This window comes from Myotis daubentonii, chromosome 17 (assembly GCF_963259705.1).
Source record: "Myotis daubentonii chromosome 17, mMyoDau2.1, whole genome shotgun sequence".
Lineage (NCBI taxonomy): Eukaryota > Metazoa > Chordata > Mammalia > Chiroptera > Vespertilionidae > Myotis > Myotis daubentonii.
The window spans coordinates 5618300-5644323 of NC_081856.1; the positions used below are offsets into that span (position 1 = coordinate 5618300).

At 51.3% G+C, this 26024-nt stretch overlaps 2 protein-coding genes across 2 annotated transcripts; both read left to right on the forward strand.

Moving 5' to 3' along the window:
* The first annotated feature begins 586 nt into the window (after window positions 1-586).
* Window positions 587-3951, forward strand: SLC10A5 (solute carrier family 10 member 5). Its single transcript, XM_059672645.1, has one exon. The coding sequence runs from the start codon at window positions 1042-1044 to the stop codon at window positions 2380-2382; it is 1341 nt and encodes a 446-aa protein (XP_059528628.1). The 5' UTR covers window positions 587-1041; the 3' UTR covers window positions 2383-3951.
* Window positions 3952-7574: 3623 nt separating this feature from the next.
* Window positions 7575-22232, forward strand: IMPA1 (inositol monophosphatase 1). Its single transcript, XM_059672646.1, has 9 exons — window positions 7575-7703; window positions 10188-10302; window positions 10768-10901; window positions 12406-12510; window positions 14098-14143; window positions 16542-16650; window positions 17888-17996; window positions 19968-20119; window positions 20896-22232. The coding sequence occupies exons 2-9, from the start codon at window positions 10240-10242 to the stop codon at window positions 21009-21011; spliced, it is 834 nt and encodes a 277-aa protein (XP_059528629.1). The 5' UTR covers window positions 7575-7703; window positions 10188-10239; the 3' UTR covers window positions 21012-22232.
* The last annotated feature ends 3792 nt before the right edge of the window (window positions 22233-26024 follow it).

Genomic DNA, 26024 nt, shown 5'->3' on the forward strand with positions numbered 1-26024 from the left:
AGTCACAGTGGATTTTTGTTCTTTTCTTTCCTTTTTTCTGCTTAGAATCTGAGCACCCTCTTGTTTGGGAATACATCATTATGGGAGTATGTGGGGTGTAAGTCCTCACTAGAAAACCCCCATTACTTTTCCTTCTTCCCGGCGGGCAAGGCACAGGCCTCTGACCTCGGGTGGGCAGTGGGATGACATGCCCTTAGCTGTGACGAGGCAGGGGTGTTACAGAGTTAGTGCCCGGGGCCTCCCAGTGCCCCATGGTGTCCAGCAGCAGGGACAGGCTGTCCCTTTGGCCATACATCTGGCCACCCACTTTCCCTCGGTTCCCAAGCTCCCCGGTCACCATCCAGGAAATTGTTTTTCTACTTAAGGATTCCAAAACCAGTTTCAGATTTTGCCTAACTGATGCACTCTCCAGAGTTGTAGGAAATTTATTAGCCGCCTCAGGATACGGCCAGCTAGTTTCTAGGCTCTGCGGTTGTCTAAGTCTTGCTCAGGGGCTGCCGGGGTGAGCCGCAGGGGGAGAGGGTGGAGCCGGTGACTGGCTGGATTGCTCTGCTCCACCCTGCTCCATGCCCAGCGCCCAGCAAACGTGGCCAATAAATACTTGTTTGATTTTGACGTGGCTCACCCACCTACCTGCAGGCCCCCTCAATATCTATTTTATATTTTTGGGTCGTGACTGTTTCTAGTGTAGATTTTCCTTAGGAAGAAAGAAAACTAAAAAAGGTGTAAGCTTTTAAATGCAAGGGAAGAGGAGGCTGTTTTTTCCTTAGCAGAAACCAGAAAATGAGGAAGAGATCGGGTTTCTGCTGTGAGCCGCTGGAGCTGTAGAGTGCCGGGCTTGGGCATTTTCGTAACTACAGGTTGGGCAGGTTGTGTCACTCAGGAGGCAGCCAGGTTTTGTTTGAACGTACAGGCCCTCCTCCTGGACTTTGATCCAGCAGAACAGCTCTTGCCTCAGCCTCCGCCCGGGACGCCTCTCCAGGGAATGTTCTCTCGTTGTCTTTGATGCGTTCGCATATATGATTGATTTAAGCTTTCAAAATGATTAGACGACTTTTTATTGTCTTGCTTTTTGTGACGCTGGGAGAAGCAAGGGAGCCATTCCTCAGTTTTCTGAGTACAGCGAGGACTGAAATACTGCTCTTCACAAAGACTGAAGAAACCGTCCTTGTCCGATCCACGTACAGAGATAAGCGGCCCAACGCCAGCGTCCTCGCTGTGCGGCTCCAAGACCCTGAAATGCTGCAGGTGGTGAAGGTGACCAGGGCCACCTCCGGTCCTACAACCTTCATCATAAAACTAGTGGCGGAGGAAGAAGGAGAGACCAACTTGACCATTCAACTGTGGGACTCCGAAGGTAGGCCAGAGAGGCTCATTGAAGAAATAACGAATGTCAGAGTCAAAGTGCTCGAACAGAGGCCAGACAGCCTTTTCCAGGCATCCACGCACATGGACAGGACTATCCTTCTGCTGGTGCTGCCAGTGATCCTGTTAAACAAGTGCGCATTTGGCTGCAAGATGGAAGTGCAGGTGTTCCGCGTAGTATGGAAGAGACCTTTGCCAGTAATTTTGGTGGCAGCTACACAGTTTTTTCTGATGCCGTTTTGTGGATTTCTTTTGACTCAGGTTTTGGCCTTGCCCGAGGCACTGGCTTTTGGGTTTGTAATGACCTGCACGTGCCCAGGAGGGGGTGGGGGCTATCTCTTCGCTCTGCTTCTAGAAGGAGACATCACTTTGGCCATTTTGATGACCTGCACATCAACGGTATTGGCCCTGGTAATGATGCCTGCCAATTCCTACCTGTACAGTAGGATCTTAGGGCTCTCCGGTACATTCCATGTTCCCGTTTCGAAAATTATGTCAACACTCCTCTTCATACTTGTACCTATATCAGCTGGAATAGTCATCAAGCAGAGAACACCTGAAAAAGCAAGCATCCTGGAGAGAATCATTAGACCTCTGAGTTTTATTTTAATGTCTGTGGGGATTTATTTGATGTTCCGGATGGGATTGGTGTTTCTAAGAACAGATAACCCAGAGGTGCTTCTGTTGGGTGTCTTAGTTCCTGCTCTGGGTTTGCTGTTCGGGTACTGCTCTGCTAAAAGCTGCAGGCTGCCTCCCGCTGTGTGCAAGACTGTGGCGATCGAAAGCGGGGCACTGAACAGCTTCTTGGCTCTGGCCATCATCCAGCTCGCCCTCCCCCAGTCCCAGGCCGACGCAGCTTCCGTGGCTCCCTTCACAGTGGCGCTGTGCTCTGGGTGTGAAATGCTGCTGATTCTCCTGTTGTACAAGGCGAAGAAGAGGTGTATCCTTATGACAGGAGAGGAAAGTAAGCATCCTCCCCGCTCTAGCAATCACAGCACGGCGGCACGCCCGCTCTGAGGCCCTGTGGGGCGTCAGGGTATCTACAGCGATGCTGCTCTCAGCCCCCTTCCGATCTGATTGAAAACTTGGCACTAGGGGGAGGCGTACCCGTTATAATATACCCATCATCATGCACACATTCTCACACAGGGGCTCGGGAGGAGGCCACTGCCTGTGTTGGCCTGGAAATGCTTTATAGAGTGGGATTTGATTATGACACTTCATTGCGGTCTCTTAAGTGGGAAAAAGCAATTTAAAAACACCTCCTGTAGTGCTTCTGAGAATATCCCACTTTTCACAGGAGGGGCACTCCCTACAGTCTCATAGTATTAGTTACTTAGTTTGCCAGCTGATAAGATAACCAAAGTTCTTTTTTTCTAATTTTACCAAATTCAGTATACGAATACCAGGATTTATAAAAGATGGGCTTCAGCCTGGTGGTGGCTCATTATTATTCCCTTTATAAAATGACTAGAGGCCTGATGCATGAAATTTGTGCACTGGTAGGGTCCCTAGGCCTGGCCAGCGATCAGGGCGGATCAGGTTCCCTCCTCCCTGCCTCCTCCTTCCCTTGCTCCATCAGCATCCCACTGCCGCTGGTTGCCCACCATGTTCCACATCGCCACCTCGTGGTCAGTACACATCATAGCAAGCAATCGAACTCCCGTTCTCCCAGTTGAATTCCTGAGGGGACACTTAGCCTTTTATGTATATATATAATTACCCTCATGGAATCTTTTACTGCTGAGTCCTTTCAACAGAAACCTCCATTTAGGAGTAGAAAATATAATTGAACTTGCACCAATTTCACTCATATGCGTTTCCATGAACATATTCTAGTGATCGGGTGATGAGAGACCTGCATCCTAGTTGCACTTTATCATGTACCTTGAGAGCTAGCAAGACACTCTCTGTACTTCAGTTTTCACATCTGTAAAATGAAAAGATCAACTGAGGTTTAAGATTTTGCTCAACTCCTGAGTTTGTGGTTGGGGCATGAAACTCCAGGACCTAGCAGCACAGCAGGGTGATGAGCGGAGAGAAGGTTCGGGCTGATGGAAGTAACCACACCGGACCGCTGTAGTGGAGGCAGCAATCAGCATTGGGCTTCTTGAGTGCAGGGACCCTGCATTCTCTGAATGCCTACAGTGTTTCACACAATGCCTTGGATAGAGTAGATGCTCATTAAACATTTATTGGATTAATTAATCAGTAACATCTATAACGGTCAAGGTCATATGCTCCAAGCCAGACTGTGCCTGGGTCTGCCATTTCAGCTCTGTCACCCGTCAGCTGGATGACGTTGGTCAAATTACTTGACCTCTCTTTGCCTAAATTCATGTGGAATGTGGGGGTGATGATCATACCTACCTCATGCTGTATATGTGAGGATTGAATGAGTTAATAGGAACAGGGTTCTCAGAGCCCAACACACAGGGGACTCCTCAGTACTGTTACCTTAGGCGTATCTGATTGGTCTTCCATGATGAAAATGCACTCTCTGTACTTGGACTTGGAATCTATTTTATTTCTCTTATAGATGTTTTGTGGAAAACAATTTATATATTAAAATTTATCTAATTTGGATTGGGATGAAATTCCTTTTTTTAAGTTTCATCCCTTAAGAGGGATGATTCTGTGATACATTGTCCAAGCATAAATGTCTATGATATATACTAGTGGCCTGGTGCACGGATTTGTGCACATTAAAAAGAAAATAATTTGTGCGCATTAAAAAGAAATATTTTAATACTGCTATTTGCCCTTTCTCTGTAATGGAAGTGTCAGAGCCGCCACTGGTCGCCATCTGCGGAGCGATAGGCAGGGTGATGGGGCCCCTGCCCGGCTTTCTTAGCACCTGGGAGCTAGGCAGCTGCCACCGCTGCTGGTCACCATCTGCGGGGCAATCAGGCCCCCCCGCTCGCACCTGCCTTGGCCTGGCGCTGCCTGCTCACCTGCTCCACCAGCCCACCACGATACTGCTCTCATCGGGGGCCCATTGGTGCTGGCAGCACCTCCACTGCTGCCTGCTGCCAGCGCCACATCGCCAACTCCCGCCATGTTCCGCGCCGCCCCCTGGTGGTCAGCGCACGTCATAGTGAGTGGTTGAACTCCCGGTCGAGGGGGCAATTTGCATATTAGGCTTTTATTATATAGGATTCTCAGATCTGGGAAAGTTGTTGGCATTACAGGGCACATCAGGGCTTAACCGATATCCGCAGCTCCAAACTATTTTATGTCAAAACAGTAAGTGCTGTCAGCTACCCAGGAGACTCCACCCCAAGAGCCTGCACATTGCCGTGTACTTTTTTTAAAATATATTTTATATTTTTACAGAGAGGAAGGGAGAGGGATAGAGAGTTAGAAACATCGATGAGAGAGAAACATCGATCAGCTGCCTCCTGCACACCCCGTACTGGGGATGTGCCTGCAACCAAGGTACATGCCCTTGACCAGAATCGAACCTGGGACTCTTCAGTCCCCAGGCCGACGCTCTATCTAGTGAGCCAAACCGGTGAGGGCGCCATGTACTTTTTAAAAAAAATCAGTCCCCTAAACAACTCTTACCCAAGAAAGTCTTGTGATGTGAACCTGATTTTTTTTTTTTTTTTTTTTTTTAGTGAGAGGAGTTGCCATTTGCAAGCAGTCATCTCTTGGGAGTAAGTAGGCTTAGCAAGATACCCAAATGCAAAAACAGGGCAGTTGGGCCCCTTTTGCCCTTGCGGAAGCCCGACCCAAGCTCTGGCTGACAGAGGCCATCCCCCCCAGAAGCCTCTCCGCGTACAGTCAGGTGTCTGGGGAGGAGCCAGGGCTTCAGATCTCTCCTCTCTTCCATTTGGAGGTTAGCATCATTAGCACCTCTCTCAGGGATGAAGTCCCCTGAGGGACTCCCCATTAGTGAAATGTGGGCCTGTGACCTGGGCTGCACAGGGGGGGGGGGGGGGGGGGCGCGTTCATTCTCACCCTGTGTGCCTCAGGCTGAGCCTGGCCCCTCCCTCCCTGTCTCCCAACCACCTTGGCGTGATGCAGTTTAAAAATTGAACTCAGGAGCGATACACCAGGTACTGAGGGCCCTGCAGCCACCTGGACTCAGACAAAAATCTTGGATTTTGTGGAACCAGTTTGCAATACATCCAAAGCGAGAGCCGCGCTGGACGGCCCTGTGCGCTGGAGGACTCTTCATTTGCTTTCAGGCGGGCCTTTGGGAACAGAACAGCCTCTCTGGACTGAAAACCCGCAGTGACTTGTGAACAACTGAGAGGCAGCAGCGGAGGCTCCTAGGAAAAGGGTGGACCTCCTGCTCATTTGAGGTAGGAAGCGTGAAGTGATTTTAATTTGAGAGAATAAGATATTGATCTTCTACCTATGAGCGGGACCACGTTCGCTTAAAGGAGGTTTAAAGAGGATGCTGATGACATTTCTGCAAATGCCTGGAACATTTTACTGGTTTATGAATCAACTCGTCACCGTGCAGTTGACAAGTTTATTTTAAGGTGTCTGACAACCAAGAACCAAAAAAGCTGATTTCTGAGGTTTTCTTCTCTTTTATTAAGAACATATAAGCATGTTTTGCTAGACACATCGGGGTATCCAATGCAGATACTTCAGGCATTCTTAGAAGAATTAAAACAAAGTTCTGGCTCTGTGTGAGGTTTGAGAATTGGTCACTAATCTGAGAGCTCCTGCATCTGCAGCATGTGGTGACAACACCTTGCCTTTCGGTGAAAGAAAGCAAGCAAGCTCTTCACAAGCAAGGAGCTTGTACTTTCTTGGTCCTGGTGTGGCTAGGGTGTCTCAGATCGGTGCATTGATTTCCCTCTACAACGGGAGACTGTATGTCCCGCACGGCCAGACCTGTTATTTGAGGACCTCGAGGATCCCAGACTAGCCTTGTGTCTCACAGAGCGCCGTGCCAGGGAGTCCCGGAGTGTGGACTCTGGGTCCGTGTTTCCACTCTGCCTTTGCTGTGTGACCTGAGGACAGGTGACTTCTCTGGGCCTACGTTTCCTCATCTGTATGGAAGTCATATCTTTGTCCTGAATCTGTTGCGATGTTTGAGTAAAAGAATACATAGAAAAATGCAATTGTCTGAAGCATGGTAAGTTCTCACTAAGTGGTAATGTTAACATAAAAACATTCAAACCTGTAAAAAATTTTTGGGAGTTTATTTGAGCCAAACTGTTGACAATTGCTAGGAAGCAGAACCTCAACGGTTTGAGATAATGCTCCAGAGAATGGCGGTTTCTCATCTATTTTATACATTGCAATCAAAGGAGGGATGTAGGTGGGTTACATGAAATCCACTGGTGAGAGACTAGAGAGGCGGGAGAAAGCAAAGCAGGGGCTGGGGGGAACCCCTGGGATTGGATAAAAAGTAAAATGATAGACACATGCTTAGGTGGGTGCAGGATCAATTAACATGATAATGAAGGAATTTTTGGTATCTGTCCTGGCACCCAGGCACATTAGGTTGTGCCCCAAGGGGTCCTGAAAAAGGGAGGTTACAAGTTACCCTGACATTTCAAGGGTGTGTTATCATAGATGCAAAAAGACAATAGGCTCAGTGAAGGTAAAGGTTGACCTTGTCAGTGAAGATACCGGCCTAGGATGTAACTACCCACCATCACTGCTTTTAGTTGAAGTTTAATTTCAGACCATCCTTTGTGGTGACTGTAGGTCTGAGTTTGCAAGACTGCCCTGCAGGCCTTCCCTGAGCTGTCAGGTCAGCGTGTGGCCAAGTGAATTATTGAGAATAGGGGCAGTTGGTGTGGCCATCACTCACCAGTCTTCCTATCTATATATATTTGTAATTTGTATGGTGTATATAATTTACATGGTTTACATATAATTTATATGCTGTATAAATAATTCATATCATATACTGGTGTATTTATTTATATTTACTCCCTAGCATAGGTTTAACAAGTTGCAAGGTACTTGCAATTTGTGTTTTGTCAGAAGTAGTCTGGAATAAGAGAAAGGGGTAAAAAAGAGAAATGGGGAAGGGAAGGGAAGTAATGGAAGAAGGGCAGTGCAGCATAAAGAGGAAAGGAATTAAAAAACAAAAACAAAAAAAAACAGAAGAAAGTGCAGGCAGGACGCTCTGAATCAGAACCAGAGATGAGAGCGGAGCCAGGCAGGAGGGGAAGCCTGAGGCCCCGCCCTGACACGGCGGGAGGGGCGGGGCGGGGCGGGGGTGGGCGGGGCCGAGACAGCCGCGCCCCAGTGGCCGGGCGGGGCGGGGCGGGGCGGGGACTTCCGGTCCGGACCTTCCCTTTGCCCCCGGAAGAACCTAGCGGTCCCGCTAGCAGCCAGCGAGCCGGGTGCCTGCGGCTGAGGTGAGACCGGCACCCCTGCGGCCCTGAAGCTGGGGGCCGGGCGGGCCGGGAGGGGCGGGCGGGCGGGCGGGCGGCGGGCCTGCGTGGCTGGGGGCCGGGAGGGGCGGGCGGGTGGCGCCGGGAGGGGCGGGCGGGCCTGCGGGGCTTGGGGCCGGGCGGGCCAGGCTGGCGGCGGGGCTGCGGGGCTGCGGTGAGTCCGGTGTGGCCGGTCCGCCTGGAGCTGGGCGAGAGGTTGGGGCGGAGCTGCACGGAGGGCCGTCCAGGCGCGGGCCTGTCCCCTGCTCCGGTGGCCTTTTCTCCCTGCCGGCCACACCCCTCTGCGAGCTCAGGCTCCCTGCGTCCGTCCGTCCGCCCGGGGGGCGCGTCCGCCTGGCCTCCGGAGGGCCTGCCTCCCCCGCCTCCCGCCCGACTCGGACTCCTTTCCGCTGCGCCCTGTTGCGGTCCAGGCACCACCCGTTCAGTTGCCGCGGGGAGACCTGGGCACCCTCAGCGCCTCCCGTCCTCCCGGACCCCGCCCAGCCTGTCGCTCGGTGCCCCCGGCTTCTCCGCCCCCAGCAAGTGCCTCCTGCACCTCAGCCCCACGCCCCCACCCCCAGAGCCTGCATTGGTTCTCAACCTGTGGGTCGCGACCCCTGAAAATACATCCTGCATATCAGATACTTACATTACGATTCATAACAGGAGCAACATTACAGTTATGAAGTAGTTTGAAATTTGTGGTTGGGGCTCACCACAACATGAACTGTATTAAAGGGTCGCGGCATGAGGAAGGTTGAGAACCACTGCAAGGTGTCAGCCAACCACCGGGGGCCCTGGTCTCGGGTTGAAACGTAAATCTGGAGCTGATCTGGAGCTGATCGGCCCCTCTCCACCCCCCCCCCCCCCCCCCCCCGCAGGAGGATCGGTGGGTGCTCACATCCGTCCTCCAGGCCTGCGCCGGCCCCTGCTCTCCCGCCTCCGCCCTCCCTTCCGCTGGATGCAGCTGTCCCTTCCCGGTGCCCTGCCCTGTGCTAGTTACTGGTAATGCCTGTTCACTCGTCACGTCCTCAGGGAAACGCCATCCGAGACGGGGAGCTGGTCAGAGCCCCCTGTTCGCTGCTTCTCATGGCTCCTCACCTTGTCTCGTCCATGACGGTGCAGGTAGCCCGATGGCGACGGTTTGATGACGGTGCAGGTAGCCCGATGGTTTGGTCCCTATCTGAGTCCCCACTAGGCAGCCCGTGGGAACCGCCGTGCAGGGCACAGCATACCGTATTCAGAAGTAGTTGGGGGTGGTAAACAAACCATGACTTCTGGGGGTCCTTTCCCGGGGGAGGGCCCCCAGGAGAAATGGCAGATTTGGGGGCGGGAGGACTGACTGCATGGTCAGTGCCATTGCACGGGGAGAGGGTGGCTGGAGGACAGGGAGGGCGGTAAATAGGAAAGGAAGAAAAAGAGTTTGCAAACAGCTCCTGGAGCCCCTCAGCAGTTACTGTAAAATTGTAAACTTTTAAACTGCTTTTCTGGGAAGAGAGCCCCTGCAGAAGCAGCTGGGATCTGCCTGCCCTTCCCTCCCCTGAGCACTGTGCAGGGTCCCCACGGCCCTCGGGGGGAAGCTCTGGCCGTTGTTTCCGCTGTGAAGGTGGCACAGTCCGGTTGCTCTGTCAGTGATGCGTTTCTGACCCTGAGCTTGAAGGCCTCCCCGCCCAGGGACAGACTGCGGGGCTCACCCTGCCTGGGCCTCCCTGCAGCGTCAGTGGACAGCTGGGCAGCAAGTATGTTGTGTGTTTTTCCTCTGAAACTCGGAGAGAAGTTTCCTTTTTGCTTTATTATCCTTTTTAGTCCTGGAATTTTCGCCCCGGGCCTGCCGAGGGTCTCCTCCTGATATAAGAGATACACCTCCGTCCCAGTTGGGACGCCATTCCTCCCGCCCTCCTGGCTGGGATCACTAGCGAGGCTCACCTGTCATCTGCTTGGAGGGCGTCATTTCTTTCTTTGGCTTGTGAAGCGCGATCGTCCCGCGTGCTCTGGGCGTGTGGCGCTCCCTCAGCAACCCCTGCGCTAGCAGAGACCAGACCGGCCTCCAAACGAAGCAACACGGGCGGGTGAGGGGTGGTGGGAGCTCCTGGTCTGTGGCCTTGATGCCTTCAGCTCAAAGTGATCCACGCGCAGGGTGCACATTTAGGGGAGACTTGTTCTGAACCCCTATCTTTGAAAATGTCCCTGTGTCCTTTCTCCTCCATTTTCCAAGCCAGGGTTGTTTTAATGTGACAAGATATGGGCACTTTGGGAGACACTTTTGTAGAGTATTTTTTGTTATGAAGAATGTTTCTGCAATAGAAGTGGAGTCATTTAGGTAAAAATGTTTTTTTGTGTTTTTTTTACTGGATCTACCAGTGAGTCTTGGGAAAAAATGGAACTCTGGATTCAGGAGGGGAGAGAATCCTGAATGAAAGGACGTTGCTAATTGAGATGCACTTGCGAACTATCTGTTCTGTGGTTCAGACTCAGAGATTCGGCACGGCTCTGTCCTGATATGCGTTAGACCTGTTCAAAGATGGCTGACCCCTGGGAGGAGTGCATGGACTACGCCGTGACCCTGGCAAGGCGAGCTGGAGAGGTACGGCTGCCATCGCGTCCTGATGCCACCAATCACCAATGCCGCCATGTCCCCGATGCCACCCTGTCCCCGATGCCTCCCTGTCCCTGATGCCGCCATGTCCCCGATGCCTCCCTGTCCCCGATGCCGCCATGTCCCCGATGCCGCCCTGTCCCCGATGCCGCGGGTTAAGCACCTGCGTTGCTTTTCATTTCACTAAACACTGTGCATGGAAAGAATACTCCAGTTTTGTGTCATTAACTTTTGGGGATGACAGTTGTGGATCTAAAATGGGATGTAAGATGCTATGATTTTGTACCTAGAAGGACATAACCACTAAAGGTTTATTTTGTAAACCCTGTGATAAGAAAATTTTAAGGATATCATTTAAGACAGACTGAATGTCTTACACCATTTCTCTGTTTCGTTTTAGCTTGATTTAAATTTACTTACGCTTTTCTACTTGCTTACCAAACAAATTTCCAGGTGGTTCGTGAAGCTCTGAAAAATGAAGTGAACGTGATGATTAAAAGCTCTCCAGCCGACTTGGTAACTGTGACGGACCAGAAGGTTGAAAAGATGCTTCTCTCTTTCATAAAGGAAAAGTACCCCTCACACAGGTGCGTCTCACTGCCACTCCAGGTGATAGAAAGGGACCTGCTTAGAGTCAGTACCTGAGGCAGCAGTGCCGACCTAGACAGAAGTTGACTGTAGTTCCCTTAACCTGGAAGGGAATGCCTCCGGAGGGTGGCGGGCGGGCAGCCCTGGGAGGGAGGTTGGGCAGGAGCCAGGGAGGAAGGAGGACCTGGACCCCCCACTGGAGCCACGGCTGCTGAGGCACCGGTTGCCTCGCTCTTGACTCTGATTTCCCAGTCGCTTACGATTACAGGTCCTGGGCAGGGCCACCAGCCAGGAGGGATAAGGGGCGTGTTTGGGTGCAGGGAAGCTGTTGTGAGAAAGGTCTGCCACAGGCGTGATTTAGGTCAGTTTTGTTCTCTATCGCAGACTCTTCTGCGTGGAAGCATTGGGGACCTAAAAGAAACCACCGGAGAGAGGGCTCTCGCAGGCACAGCCAGAGCAGGAACTGCCGCCACTTTACGTCTTAGTGCTGTCGTTCTCTGCCTCTTCCCGGTCGTGCGTGTTAAGCCTGTACACTTCCTCTCAAAACGCGCTGTACAGCTAGGAGACAGAAGATCATGAAGTGATGGTTAGGAGAGCTCACTGCCGAATAAGGGAAAAGATAAAACTGAGAGTAGGGAAGAGCGAAAGCAGTGAGCTCGGGCTCCACTTCCGGAATCCCCTGACATTTGTCGCACAGCGTGTTTGGGGAAGACAGGTACTTTTGGTGGGCGACTTGCCTTCTTGCTGACTTATCTCATGTTCCGTTTTATCTATTGCTGCAAAGCAAATTACCCTAAACATTAGCAGCTCTAGACAACAAACATTTATATCAGAGTTTTCTCTAGAGTTTTCTAGGTTCAAGAATATGGCAGTAGCTGAGCGCAGGGTCTCATGACACTTGGGAACCCGTGGGTCGGGGCCGCAGGATCCATTCACTTGGGTGGTTGTGGGTACTTCCCTGCCTCCCGAGGTCTGCGGGCAGCTCCCCTCGGTTCCTTGCCACGTGGCCCCCCTCAGAGCAGCTGACACGGGTGGCCTGCTTTCCCGGGCATGGCAGGGACGGAGTAGAGTGGGTAAGATGAACCACAGTTCGTGCTGTGAGTGGGTCCTCAGGGTGGCACATTGGCACTTCTGCTTCATTCTGTTGCTTAGAAATGAGTCACTAAGCCCACGTTCACACTCGAGGTGTGAGCGTTAAGCCTGCCTCTGGAAGAGAGGAGGATGAGAGACCTGGGGGTATCTTTTTAAAACCATCACGTCCTCACCTGTACCAGCGCCCTGTGCACGCCCACGCCTTTGCTCACCCGGCCCCGTGTTGCAGGTTCCAGTACTGCTTGTCGGGTGGCCTGGGAAGTGAAGCTTGCCCACTCCGTCCCTCTGGAGGAAGGAGGCCCGGGATGGAAGAGTGCTGTGTAGGCTTGTATGTTTGCTGTGACGGTAGCTAAGGGAATGTTAAACCTGGAACTTGTGGAAATTGGTGTAAAGAGTCATTCTTGCTTTTAGTTTCATCGGTGAGGAATCCGTGGCCGCCGGGGAGAAAAGTGTCCTCACCGACAACCCCACGTGGATCATCGACCCTATTGACGGAACAACTAACTTTGTGCATAGGTACGAATGGGTGTTTGCACTGAGGGGACCTTTCGAGTGCTCTGTTCATGAACAATCATACTTTAGAGAATCGTGTAATTTGTAAGCTGTGTTAGGAGACTTTCCATCACGTATAGCAGCAGTGATGAAATATTGCTGGTGGGACTTGTGCAACCCAGCGGCCTGCTCACTTCTTTTCCCACTGAGGGAGCAAGTGCAATATAAGCCAGCACCGTGCTGCTCTGAGGCAGCTAGGGGGCTCTGCAGTCCCACTGCAGTGCTGTCGGTGCTGCCTTCAGTCCAGGCGAGGAAGCTTAGAAAGCATGGGTTTTAGGGTCAGCACTCTTGGGCTTGAGCAGGTGCTTTTCATAGGCTTTGTGACCTGGGCAAGTTCCTTCACCTTTCTAAGCCTCAGATGCTTATCTGCGAAATGAACATATTATTGGTGCCTGCCTCATGGAACTGTGGAGACTCGATGAGTGGTACACAGACGTAAAGATGCTGTAAAGGGCTCAGGACTCAGGGTTGGCACACAGGCCTGGCACACAGGGCAGCAAAAAAGGCCTCACACACAGGGCCTGGCACACAGGGCGTGCATGGGAGAGAGCCCATTCCCAGTGAGCGAATATGAGCAGCCTCGCTGGGCGGGATCAGGGAGTTGCCCTGTGGCTGCGCATACCTGCAGGGACACAGAATTGTTTATATTGTAAACCAAGACATAGACTCTGTAGGTGATGGATAGGGATGTGGAAGGATGCCCCTGGGATGTTGTAACCGAGAGAATATTATAATGCAGTGTGTACAGAATGGTCTCATTTTTGTTAAAATAAAAGCTATTACATATTTCCAAAATTTTTTATTTTTAACTAAAGGCCTTGATGCACAAAATTCGTACAAGGGGCTTGGCCCTCCCAGCCCCAGCTTCATCCTGAAGGTTGTCCAGTCTAATTAGCATATTATGCTTTTATTATTATAGATAATTATATTGAACCCATTGTGTTTTTTCTTTATCTTGATTCTCTTCAGAGTCAGAAATTACCACCCCTGTCTTCAGACTGCTATGCAGCCATAGCAACCATGTGGCTACCAGTCACCTTGCAGGTGTGAGGCTCCGGGTGGGGTTCGAGGGAGACAAGTAACAGTCTATTCTGTGCAGGTCATGCCTGTGTTTACAGGTCCAGGCTGGGGGAGAAGTGACCACAGAAAAGAGACTTTTTAGCCGTGGTCAGTGTAAAGTCTCTTAAAAATTTTTTTGTTTTTATTTTTTGAAAAAATACTGTACATCATTACTATGTTTGTGGTATTCGACATTTAAAAGATATGAAATGGCATGCAGAGCGAAGTGGCCTTCCCGTTTCTGTCCCCGGTTTCTCAGGCCTGTCTCTGGAGGTGCCTCCTCCCAGAGTCCCCTGTGCGTCTGCATCTGTGTCCCCGAGCCCCAGCCCATGTACACGAAAGGTTCATACTGTACACACCGCTGTGGGGCAGCAGAATGGGACTTTATGTGAAAAATGTTATAAGCAACGATATTGTGAAAACACGTATTTATTGAAAATAAGTCCTATCTTGGTAAATTTGTGTGTGTGTGTATTTTTCTTTTTTTTTAAGATTTCCTTTTGTGGCTGTTTCCATCGGCTTTGTTGTCAATAAAGAGGTACGCTGTTTAATTATGGCTGGTAACATGCCTTGCTGTCCTTTCTGAGAAAGAGTAACTGCCCATAGTACGTACAGGTTTGTCTCTATTCAATTTATACGGCTGCGTTGTTGTGGAATAAGCTACAGGAGGATTAACATCATCATGGTACTTTTTCCATTGAGCAGCGGGAGTTTTAAGGAAGAAATACACACACCGATTTAGTCACCGCTGCGTATGTGAGAGTCGGGTGGTTACAGGGAGGGTGGGATGCCAGCTGGCACGCGTCCGTGGGTGTCGGCAGAAGGCCAGGTCTGGGTGGGAGAGCAGAGTGTCGAACCCGAAGCCGCTGTGTGCAAGCCCAGCAGAGCAGAGTGTAGCTCGGGCGGGCATTGTCACGCTGTGTGGCTGCTTATTGATAAACAGTGAGCGATGTTCCTGTTATCCGTGGACCTGTCTTCATGGGGCTTGTGATGGGTTGATCAGCATGGACACGAGAGAGTTCAGAGTCGCTGGAAAGGAAAGCACAAGGTAGTGCACACGAAATGAGCCATGGGCTGTGAGCCGTGGGAACGTGCGAAGGAGCCGAGTGAGCTCACCCTGCGTGGTGTGCGGTCCCGCCCTCGACTCCAGCCGGCGCCAGTTAGACGTGGGACAGATGGGGTCCTGTGGTGGGCGCTGAAAACCGGCCGCGAGAGTGTGAGTGGGTCCAGGCATTTGCCAGGAGGGTCTGAGGAGCTTCCTAACAGAAGGGTCTTAACATTTGATGGAGCGGTTTGGGCCTTGGAAAGTGAAGAAAAGGAATGCGTTTCCATCAGAAAGAACAGCTTGGAGAAGAGCCTGGTGTGGGGGAGCCGTGAGGGGCTGTGTGAAGCCCTGGGCGTGGCCGGGAAGGCCAGGGAGGCTGGTCGTGGAGGTCTGTGAGGCTGTGGCCTGTCTGTACCACAGCATTGAGGTTTGGCTGGGGGAGGGGGTGTGTGTGTGGGGGGGGTGGGGGTCAGGAGAGGTTTCTAAGTCCAGAGTTACAGGTGTTTGCAGCTGTGTCAGGATTCTGAACGAAGACAGTGCAGTGAGAATAGCTGAGGAAATGCCAAAAACAGGAAGTGTTCTCAAGACAGAATCTGGAGGAGGAGCCCTGGCCAGTGTTCTCAGCGGTAGAGCGTCGGCCCCAGCACCGCAGGGTCTGGGGTTCCATTCCTGGCCCAGGGCACGTACCAGGTGGGGCATGTATGGAAGACAACCAATCAGCGTGTCTGTCACATCGCCTCTCTCTCTCTCCCCTTTCTACCCCTCCCTCCCCCTCTCCCTCCCCCTCCTTTCCTTCCCCCCTTCCACTCTATAAAGAAAAAAAAATCTCAGGATTAAAAACATATTTTGAAGGAGAATGGGGAAGGATGGAGGTGTGATCAGGTGCTGAGTGTGGCCTCTCTGGTTGCGGTTCCTAGGAGAGGGTCTCACCTGTGATGGTGGAGTGGATGGAGCCACAGTGCCAGTGGTAGTTGATTTGTGGGCTGTAGGACGGGAGAGCTAGAAGGGACGGAGAATGGAAAACGCTGATGCACACAACTTTCAAAGGTTGAGCGAGAAGAAGTTCCTAAGAGAAGTGACGCGCCCACTGGTTAGTGAGTGAGGTGGGGGCTGAGTCCCGGGGAAGCGCGCAGCCTCCGGGTTCCTGGCTCCGTCTCAGAGAAGGCAGGTGGCCCGTGGAGTTCATAACCATCTCTCTGCGGGGGTTTCAGCAGAATGCGTGGTCAGGGCAGAGGCCAAACTAGTGTGTGACGGGAAGGGGAGAGGCGGAGTATAGACTGCTCTTTGGGAGGGAAGGGGAAAGAATGAACATTTTAAAGGTTTTGTAGGGAGGGAGAGCTTGGTGAAGAGGAAGCAGAATCGATATTCCAGAGGAGGGAGCAGCAGGGAGCAGTAGGAGGGGGAGCAGCCACACAGGAGGAAGGATTGGCCCTGGAAGATAGGCAAGCTCTGTCCTCTGGGCGAGAGGGAGGGGGCCACGTGGGGACTGCGAGGGTTCTAGATGCTGCGACCGCTTCCCTCCCATGAAGCTAGAACAGTGATGGCGAACCTATGACACGCGTGTCAGAGGTGACACGCGAACTCATTTTTTTGGTTGTTTTTTTCTTTGTTAAATGGCATTTAAATATATAAAATAAATATCAAACATATAAGTCTTTGTTTTACTATGGTTGCAAATATCAAAAAATTTCTATACGTGACATGCACCAGAGTTAAGTTAGGGTGTTTCCAAATGCTGACACGCCAAGCTCAGAAGGTTCGCCATCACTGGGCTAGAACTCGGCCTTCTCAGTGTCCCCTGTGTGGCCATTTGCAAACATTACCTGTCCGTGTGCCGGACTTCCCTGTTGCTGAGGGTGAGCGTCACCAACACCCAGGTTTCCGCCCGCAGATGGAGTTTGGAGTTGTGTACAGCTGCGTGGAGGACAAGATGTACACGGGCAGGAGGGGCAGGGGCGCCTTCTGTAACGGCCAGAAGCTGCAGGTCTCCCGGCAGGAAGGTAGGCTCACTGTGGGGGCGGCGCTAGCATCCGCTCCTGTTCTGTGCTTTTGAGTGTTAACTGACTCCTAAATGGTGTGTATTTTCTCTGCTGTTTGCTCGCACTGGAGCTTGAATGTGGTGGTGGAAGCGGGGAAGCTGGTGGAATTGAGCAGACCACACTTCGGGACAGCGCTGCGGGGCTGGGGACGGAGTTTATGGCGCTCTACTGCGGCCACTGCCTCGCGGATTCTTTGTAGACTTGCTCTGAGCTGATAGCGTTGGTACCATTTATTAGGCAGTAAGTCAGGGAAAGTGTGTTAAATTTAGGAATCACTAAAACTGACGCATGCACATTTAGTAAGAGCTGGATGATTGACAGTTAAGCCTTCTCTCTCCATGACAGCTGAGAGGGTTTGAGGACCTTTCCCCCATAAGCCACGCCCAGCTTTTTTCAGTTTGCATATCAGGTTTTCTTAAAAATATATTTTATTGTTTTTTTGTATAGAGAAGAAGGGAGAGGGATAGAGAGTTAGAAGCATTGATGAGAGAAACATAGATCAGCTGCCTCCTCCACACCCCCTACTGGGGATGTGCCCACAACCAAGGTACATGCCCTTGACCGGAATCGAACCTGAGACCCTTGAGTCCACAGGCCGACGCTCTATCCACTGAGCCAAATCGCTTAGGGTATACACATCAGATTTTTAAGTGCATCAAGAACTTAAAGATACTTGCAAAACCATCTAAGTTCAGAATCCTCCCACACTGTTAAAAGTTTTCTCCTTAAACACTTAATTTGAGAGCATTTATTTCATTATCTTTTTATTGAACTCTAAGACCCGAATGTCAAGACATTAATGTGTGAAAAATGTGCATCTCAGAATTGAAGGAGTGGTCGCTTTCCTACCAGTAACTCTTCCCCTCTTTATAATAATTCTGCTCTATAGTATTTAGTTAAACCTTGTGATGAAATATTTAAGGTATTTGCTTATTTTCCACTAAAGCTATTATGTAAGCAGGTAAGTTGGTTATATTCTGCATTTTGGGGGGATGGTCTAAGAAGCTAGACTCTTATAAAATGACCACTGAGGGATAATAAATGTATCCGTATTTTAATATTTAAAGCCTTAGAAGTAAACAAATTTGATACAACTAGGAAGAGGGCTAAGAATGTCCTATTTTGCTCTGAATCACAAGTGTTAATTTTTTTTTATCAGAATTCTAAATGAGTGATTTTTGAAGTCATTTCCCTTTAGATGTCACCAAGGCACTCCTGGTGACAGAGCTGGGCTCCTCCCGGACGCCGGAGACCGTGCGGACCGTCCTTGCCAACATGGAGAAGCTGCTCTGCCTCCCCATCCACGGGTAGGTAGGCTGTGCTCACAGCTGTGGGCAGCACAGCGATTTCCTTGTAGCTGTGAAATGTTCATACTGGACATGGGATCAGTACCATAATTCTAATTTTCTAATTCAACTTGAAAAACTTTTATTTGAAAATAATTTAAAACTTAACAAAATTTGCAGAAATAAAATAATGCAAAAAGACAACAGTATATCCTTTGCCCAGTTCACCTATCAATATGTTACCCCATGTGTTTTACCCTTTTACACACACCTTTCCCCCTGAGCAGTCTTAAGGTAAATTACTTACAGCATAGGTCTTTATTCCTAAACTAGAGGCCTGGTGCACGAATTCGTGCACCAGTGGGTGCCTTTGGCCTGGCCTGTGGGATCAGGCCGAAACTGGCTCTCCGACATCCCCCGAGGGGTCCCGAATTGCGAGAGGGTGCAGGGCAGGCCGAGGGACCCCACCAGTGCATGATTGGGGCCAGGGAGGGATGTGAGAGGTTGGCCAGCCAGGGAGGGACCGCTGGTGGGCTCCAGGGTGTGTCCGGCCCATCTCGCTCAGTCCTGATCAGTTGGACCCCAGCAGCAAGCTCACCTACCCGTCAGAGCGTCTGCCCTCTGGTGGTCAGTGCACGTCATAGCGAGTGGTTGAGTGGCCTTAGCATATCATTATCATATTATGCTTTGATTGGTTGAAGGACCGACTGGATGACCAGACACTTAGCATATTAGGCTTTTATTAGATAGGATACTTCAGCTTGTTACTTCCTAAGAGCAGGGATATTCTCTCCCGTAGCCACAGTGCATTGCTGACTTTATAAACGTTCTTGTTCTCTAATCTGCCGTCCACATTTGCTGTGGTCAGGGGATCTAATGACATCCGTCCTTTGCAGTGTTCCCGTCCTCCATGGGGAATCCAGGCGCCGGCCGGGCGTGGCCTTGGGCTGTCCTGCCTCTTCAGCCACCTGTGCTTTGCATGTTGTTTTTGAGGAACTTGGTGCCAGCCTGATTTTCTTGGCATTTAAACTATTTCTTGATTTACATGGAGCCGCTGGGATTCTGTTTTCCTTTTCACTTTTGAGGTCTGGTTGTTTTACAAGGATCTGTTTTGGAATTTCACATCTGGGGGAGTTTTCTCCTTCAGTATGGATTTGTGTCTTTTTTTTCAAGCTTTCTTGAGTTATAGTTTTAAATATTAGCTCAGGTCTGTTTTTATTTTCTTCAGACACCAATAGGCGAGATCCGTGTCCTCCGTTTCAGCCACTTTCTCTCTGACCCTTTTACTCGTGTTTTTTCCTGCTTTTCCTTGGGGCCTTGATTCGCTTTTCACTCGCAGCGGCTTGGTTAGGGGCTCCCTGAGTTGCAGTCGTCCTCGATGTCATGTGTCTTGTTTGCCCACCACTTCTCTGGGCTCGGTCTCTCATTTTATTTCCTCCTGGGCTTTGTTCCCCCTTTTCTGTGTGTAGGTTTTGTATTTCTGATTTAACATCTATGTTTACAACTACTTCTTTGAGATGTTTCATTGAGATGGATTGATGTCAGTTTCAGTTTTCTTCCATTTCATTGTTGATTTTTTCGAGAGAGACTTTATTAGCCACAAAAGTCCCAACAGGTTTATTAGCAGCTGAGCAGGGAGCAGAGTCAAATCTTTGTGATACAAAGGTGGTCAGTCCTTTACTGGGTTTCGACAAATGTGGTTATATACACACCTGTGCATGTAGTGGAATTTAGTATTTTCTTCAGCCTTTTCCCCTGAAGATGTCATGGCTGTAATGTTTATCTTATTAAATTACTTTGTGACAGTGGTCATTTCTATGGTGCACCACAGTAATTAGGTTTTTATGTATTTTTATTTAATCTAAAATTAGGTATGTGTCCTCTAGACGGGTTCAGATGGTCTCGGTCGACACTGAAAATGAACTGACGCGAAGGAGGACCTCCTTTGAAAGAACTCCTTTTCCAACCTCCTTTCTCAATGCTGTCTGCTAGGATCCGAGGAGTCGGGACGGCGGCTGTCAACATGTGCCTGGTGGCCAGCGGGGCTGCGGATGCGTACTACGAGATGGGCATCCACTGCTGGGACATGGCAGGAGCGGGCGTCATCGTCACCGAGGCCGGCGGGGTGCTGATGGACGTGACAGGTAGCGGATGCGGCGGGAAAGCATCTTCCTGCCCCATCGGTTGGACTTTGGTCTTCCAGTGTGTGCTGTGTTGATATTTGAGCTCTTAAAGACAAAACAAGCCATGTAACGGTCTGCGAATTCCAGATAGACATTGCAGTAGAGGCGAGGATAAGAGGCTAAGGGTAGTGTGGGGTTGCTCACGCTACGTGGCTAAGCCTCTTCAGACGTGAGGAGCAGGAGCTCTGGAGAGGCCGGGAAAGTCTGGCGGGTCCGCGGGCCTGAGGGTTGTGCCAGCAGCTCTTTGGGTGGTGGACGAGTGGCAGCTGATGATCGACCTCCGCCTCCATCACTTTCTGCCTTGGGCTGGAACGGTTCACAGCTTCAAACGGTTGATGATGTTTTTAAAAGTTGGGCGAACCTGGGTTAAAACTCTCCAGTGTCTGAGAAGGGCAACGGAGAAGTCAGGAAGTGGGAGGGGATTCCCTGCCCACGGATGCCCAGCCGTTGCAGAGACAGTCAGAGTATAACAGTGACTCAGGGGGAATGGAAAAAGGTGACAGGTTCAGACCGGTATGATTGAGGACCCCCAAACTGGTATTAAAATAAGATGCCTAGAAACTCATTTGTGTATTGCCAAAGCTTAACCAGTATGGTCACGTGACAGAGTAGCTTTTTGAAAAGATGACTGGAAGTATTAAAATGTTACGATTGGCCTAGTGCCTGTCACCAGACGAGTTCTGTAGGAATGGTTTTGGTATGAGACGTAACTGTCTTCCTTGTTTGATTGATTTCAGGGGGACCGTTCGATTTGATGTCGCGGAGAATCATTGCTGCGGGCAGTAAAACCTTAGCGGAGAGAATAGCCAGAGAAATCCAGGTCGTGCCCTTTCAAAGAGACGACGAAGACTGAGCCTCACCGCCTCACACTCGGCCACGGTGGCTGCTCGCCCAGATTTGCTGACACTGATGGTGTACAAAATTTAGGACATCATTTCGGTCCTGTAATCTGATTGGCTTAAATGGTCTTGATGTCCAGATTTAAAAATTGCCACTTGTTCCATATTTTACTAGGACTAGGTAGGCACGAGTAGTTGAACTGTTGTTTCATTGTTTTAAAATTCTGTGTGTAAGAATGTACCTTTGGCAGTTGATGAGACGAAGTAGTGAGCATTCAGTTTCCGAGTCTGTATGAGCCTCTGAAATTTTGACTTGCCACTGATGTACCTAAACATTCTTAATTACAAAGTCAACCTTTTGGAAAAGAATTTATATTGAAAATAATTTTAGGTTGAAAAGCCGCATTTCATTGAGTTTGTAAGAAGTGTGATGAGAGTACTGCCCGGGCCGGGCTTCTGTCTTTGCAGAGGGCCTTGCCTTGTGCACCGGTGCGCAGCTAGCACCTGGCACAGCACCTGTCAGGCACTCAGCAGTGCAAAGCAAAGCATTGCCACCACGAGGCTTCTGGAGGGAGCAGGCCCTGGTTATAGCAGATACGTAAGTGAAGAGCTCACCATTCTGTGTTATCACTTCAGGTTTTGAAGTGAGAATTATCTAGCCACCCTTTACATTTCACATTACCATTCCTATTAGCATTTCATTCCACACGTTCCCATTGCCACCCCGCCAGGTGTGAGCATTTCCGCAGCGAATGTATCGCCGGGACCTGCCTTCCATGTGCCGTGGCTCCCTGTGCTCACAGAGACCCGGGTGAGCGGCGGAGACTGGACGGGGCAGATAGATGGAGTTGATCATGTTGAGCTGCTTGGTCCTTCTTAGACTCCTTGTTTCATTTCGTTTCGACCGGTTTCTATTCAGCCTTTAAATATTCCTTAAGGTCTTTGGTTTATGAAACTCAAAAAGAAAATTGCTTCAGTTCATAGATGCTTTTAAAGATTTATTTATTGTTTATTGGCATGTGAACAGACTATTAAGTTTAGTTATAGGCTTATGCGAGCCTGGTGTTTGAGGGAACGGAAGTGTTCAGGGCAGGGCTATTTTATTGTGAGTGTCTCACATTAAACTGTGTGGTACTAGACTTGAGTGTTATCATTGTGCATTTGTGCTGTTGTCCACGTGCAGTAAAACATCTCATACTGTATTCTTGCAAGTAAATATATTTTAATTAAGACAATCATGAATAACATTTTAAATAAAACATAATTGAAATTTTTATTAAGGTTTATAGTTTAAGCTATCTTTTTATTTCTTTTAATAACTCATAATACATTTTAAAAATAAGAAATAGCCTTACTATTTAGCATTTGTCGAGCACTATAGCAGGCACCGTGTAGCACTTGGCACCGTGATCCTGTTTAATCCCACAATAGTCAGGAGAGCTGGGGTCCTCATTTTCCGAGGCACCTGGGTGGTATTACTGAGCCCGCTTTCCCTGCTCAAGGTAAGGAGCGGGGAAGCTCACGTAGAGAGCGAGACAGCCGGAGCCCACAGTCTGACCCTGCCCAGCGGTCCTCACCTGGCTGCCAGGAGAGCTGCCTGGGGCTCTTGAACAGGCATTGCTTGGTCCCACCTGAGGGAATCGGGTTTACTTGGTCTGCGCTGTGGCCTGGCCGGCTGTCCTTTGGTAAGGGGCCTGGGGACTCTGCGGGTGGCCAGGAGTGAGCACCGGTTGCTACACTCTCCTGCCTTCTCAGGAATGGCCGCCTCAGCGACTCGCCCTCGCCACCTCCACCGCCTCGGAGGGCTTCATGGTGAGATTGGGCGTCTTAACACTGAAATGTGGTTGTGAGTCATCCCTTTGCGGATGGCTGAGAGCCTGATTGTAGCAGCCTTTTTATTTCCACAAATGACCACTAGATGGCAAACTACACACAGGGATCATCTTACACATTAGCATTTTCATCACTGAAAACATTTTATTCTTCCTTCAAATAACCTCATTGGCCAGTATTCGATTTAATAATATAGCACCAGAGCCAGGGTAGTTTTCTCATGAAGTGAAAATGAAACACATTGTGGGTCAACTTATTTCCCTTCAGCAAAGCCAGAGGTACTGATGTCCTGTGGCCTAGACTTCAGCATCGTGCAGCTCTAGCTTTCGGGGTTCATTAACCACAAACATCAACCAAGTGTGGGCCTTGTAATACTTGAGGACGCCTTTCCTCCAGTGGAGTCCAGTGTCCCTGTCAAGTAACCAGCCGTTCACAGAGCCATTCCCGACGTCCTGCTCACCTTTCCTGGGGGCTGGTTAAAAGGTGAGGTGCGGTGGTGAGATGTGAGGAAAGTAATAAAAGTATATGAATGCAGTCATGCAAGCACTTGTGTTGATCAGTGAATGATTTTTAAATTTTTCTATCAAAAAGCAACTACTTTCCGTGGCCCTTCATTAGACTCATGCTTGGGCACCAGCTGAGGGCTGGCCTGGGAAGCTGTGATGTAGATGTCTGAGGGCCCTGCCCTGCCCACCCAAACCTTCCCTCCTCCATCCCTGCCTTGCTCCTGTTCCTCGCTAGCTGTCCCCACGAAGGCATTAATTTTTGGGCGCGTGGGAGAGCGATTCCTAGAATTACGGGAGCGAGGGGTCCGTAGGTTGTCTGGGAGAGTTTCAAGGAGGGAAGATGCCCTCGCTGTCCGTCTGTCTGCCCACAGCCAACACACCTGAGAAGGGCTGAGCCCGGCGCTGCACCTGTGCGTCTGCCGGGCAACCAGACTTCCCTCTCGGATCACTGGTCACTCCCAGGAGGAAGCTCCGGGAGACCCAGGTGTCAGCCATCGAGTGACGCAGCCTGGCATCGGCTCTGACCCAGGTGTGAGCTGGGCGTGCTCCACACCTGCTGGGCCCTCACTAAGGAGCTAACAGGGCCAGCGCTTCGCTGCGGGGCCTGGCTGGTCCCGGGGTGCAGACAGCAGACGCTGTGTGCTTAGAGCTAACAGGGCCAGCGCTTCGTGGGCCTGCAGTTAACATAGAGCTCAGCTGAACTTGAAAAAGTTGAGCCGCACTCACTTTTAGAGAACTGAGTCCAGATTGCCTGAGGACTTGCCACAGCAACGTGCTCAGCGTTCAATCCGAGGCTGCAGCCTTTTCCTAACCGCGGCCACCCCCGTGGGCCGTGTGGCTGTGAGCAGCGGCCCGGGGAGGGCGCCCTCCTCAGGACTTGGGCCGAGTTAGGGGGAGCGGAGCAGGTCGGGAGGAGTCACCTTGGACTTGCTGAGCTCCCAGCAGGAGTGGGGGGTGAGGGGGCCGTGTCCAGGCAGAGGTGCCGGAGGGCACCTAGGTTTCAGGAAGGGAGGACTGGCCAGCCAGGAGGGTCCCCCCAGAGTGGCAGCGGACATTGTCGAAGGGGTCACTGCAGGAGGCGGAAGGAGCGGATGGAGATAAAGCTCCTCTGGGAAGGTCTTCCCAGTGTGGCCGTCCACCGGGAGGGTTCACCGGGAGCTCGGCCGCGGAAAATAGTGACCAAGAGCAAGTTTACTCCACCAGGAACCGGCTCTCGACCTCTCAGAGTAAGATGGGGTTATGAACCCTAAGCCACCCGGCTGCGGGAGAAACAATGAGGGGGCGAGGTGAGCGGTGTGGGGTCCCCTGGAAGCTCGCCCCTGTAGAGGCAGGCACCCCGGGAGGAAGGACGCCGCCTCACCGTGTGGTGTGTTTTACCGCCCGGGGCGAGCAGCAGACCCGGGCCTGCGGCTGTTCCTGGGCCTGGTGGTGCTTCCTGCTCGCCCAGCCCTGGGCCTGGCCCCACCACGTGACCCCGTGACCCCTGGCTGCGCGGCCACTGAGCAAACTGCTCCAGCCGACAGCACTTCCCCTGGCGGGATTGCTCCTCCAGTATTCACCGATCCTCCGGTGACTCCGGCCGAGGCGCTCACGCCGCTCACACATGTGGGCCTTTGGGTGTGAGTGGCGGCCGCCAGGCTCTGAGCCGGGCTGAGTGGCTGGTGGCACAGGGCATGCGACACCGAGGGAGCAACTGCTATAAAGTAATTCACCAGATAACACCGTGGGAACGGCCCTTTCCTCAGGCATTAGGTTCCGTCTGCCGCCGCAGGGGAGGAAGGGGCCGCTCGCGGAGCCCACCGCTTTCCTCCACGCATGACGCTCTCCCCCATGCGTGACGCTCTCCCCCACGCGTGATGCTCTCCCCCATACATGACGCTCTCCTCCACGTGTAACGCTCTCCTCCACACGTGACACGCCAGGGGAGATGGCTTTGCTCCTCCGCCTCCTCCAGCTGTATCAGCAGAGGTGGCAAGCATGAGTCTGTTAAAGATCGCGAACCCTCTGACGATTCAGATCTTGTCATTTTAGACTCCGATTCCTTCCCTTGCTCCGTAAGAAAGTGGAGAGGACTTGTCGCTAGAAGAACCCGCCTGCACCGCCAGGCAGGGGCCGCTTCCTGTTTTTGGAAACTCACGGAGAGCAGGACACATGGTGAGGAGGGGCTGGAGGCAGTGAGTCCTGCCTTCAGTGACCTCTCCCTGATTCCTGCTCAGGAGCATTTAGGCGAGTTACTGTGGAGCGTCCCCAGGGCCCACCCCTGTGCTGGGTATGGGTGCAGCAGGGACAAGCAGACACAGCCCCGCCTCACGGTGCACGCGTGTCACCAGAGGAGACGGGCAAGTGAAAAAACGCCACGGAGGGCTGCCGGCTTTGGAGCTGTGGGGTCTGGCTGTCCGGGCAGCCGTCTGGGGCGGTGTACCCTGGGCCACCTGTGGGATCCGGCCAGTTTCTCCGCTTCTCAGGTTGCTGGCAGGGTGGTGGGAGGATCCGGTTAAATGATAACCACAATCCCTCGCACGCAGTCCACGTGTCTGATGGTGTTTTAAGCTCCTTGTGACAAGGTTTTGAATCATTTTGTTCACGCTGTGCTGTGTCCCCAGTGCCTGGAGCCACGCCCGACGCGAGGCAGGCATTGACAAACACTTGTTGGCTCAATGGCTTTAACAATGAAGAGACTCATGATGG

What these genes read in the sequence shown, in the direction of transcription:
- SLC10A5 (XM_059672645.1), top strand. Translation starts at nt 1,042, where the DNA reads ATGATTAGACGACTTTTTATTGTCTTGCTTTTTGTGACGCTGGGAGAA.
- IMPA1 (XM_059672646.1), top strand. Translation starts at nt 10,240, where the DNA reads ATGGCTGACCCCTGGGAGGAGTGCATGGACTACGCCGTGACCCTGGCA. An exon ending in GCAGGTCTCCCGGCAGGAAG is followed by an intron (nt 16,651 to 17,887) that starts GTAGGCTCACTG and finishes ATTTCCCTTTAG; the next exon opens with ATGTCACCAAGGCACTCCTG. An exon ending in GGTGCTGATGGACGTGACAG is followed by an intron (nt 20,120 to 20,895) that starts GTAGCGGATGCG and finishes GATTGATTTCAG; the next exon opens with GGGGACCGTTCGATTTGATG.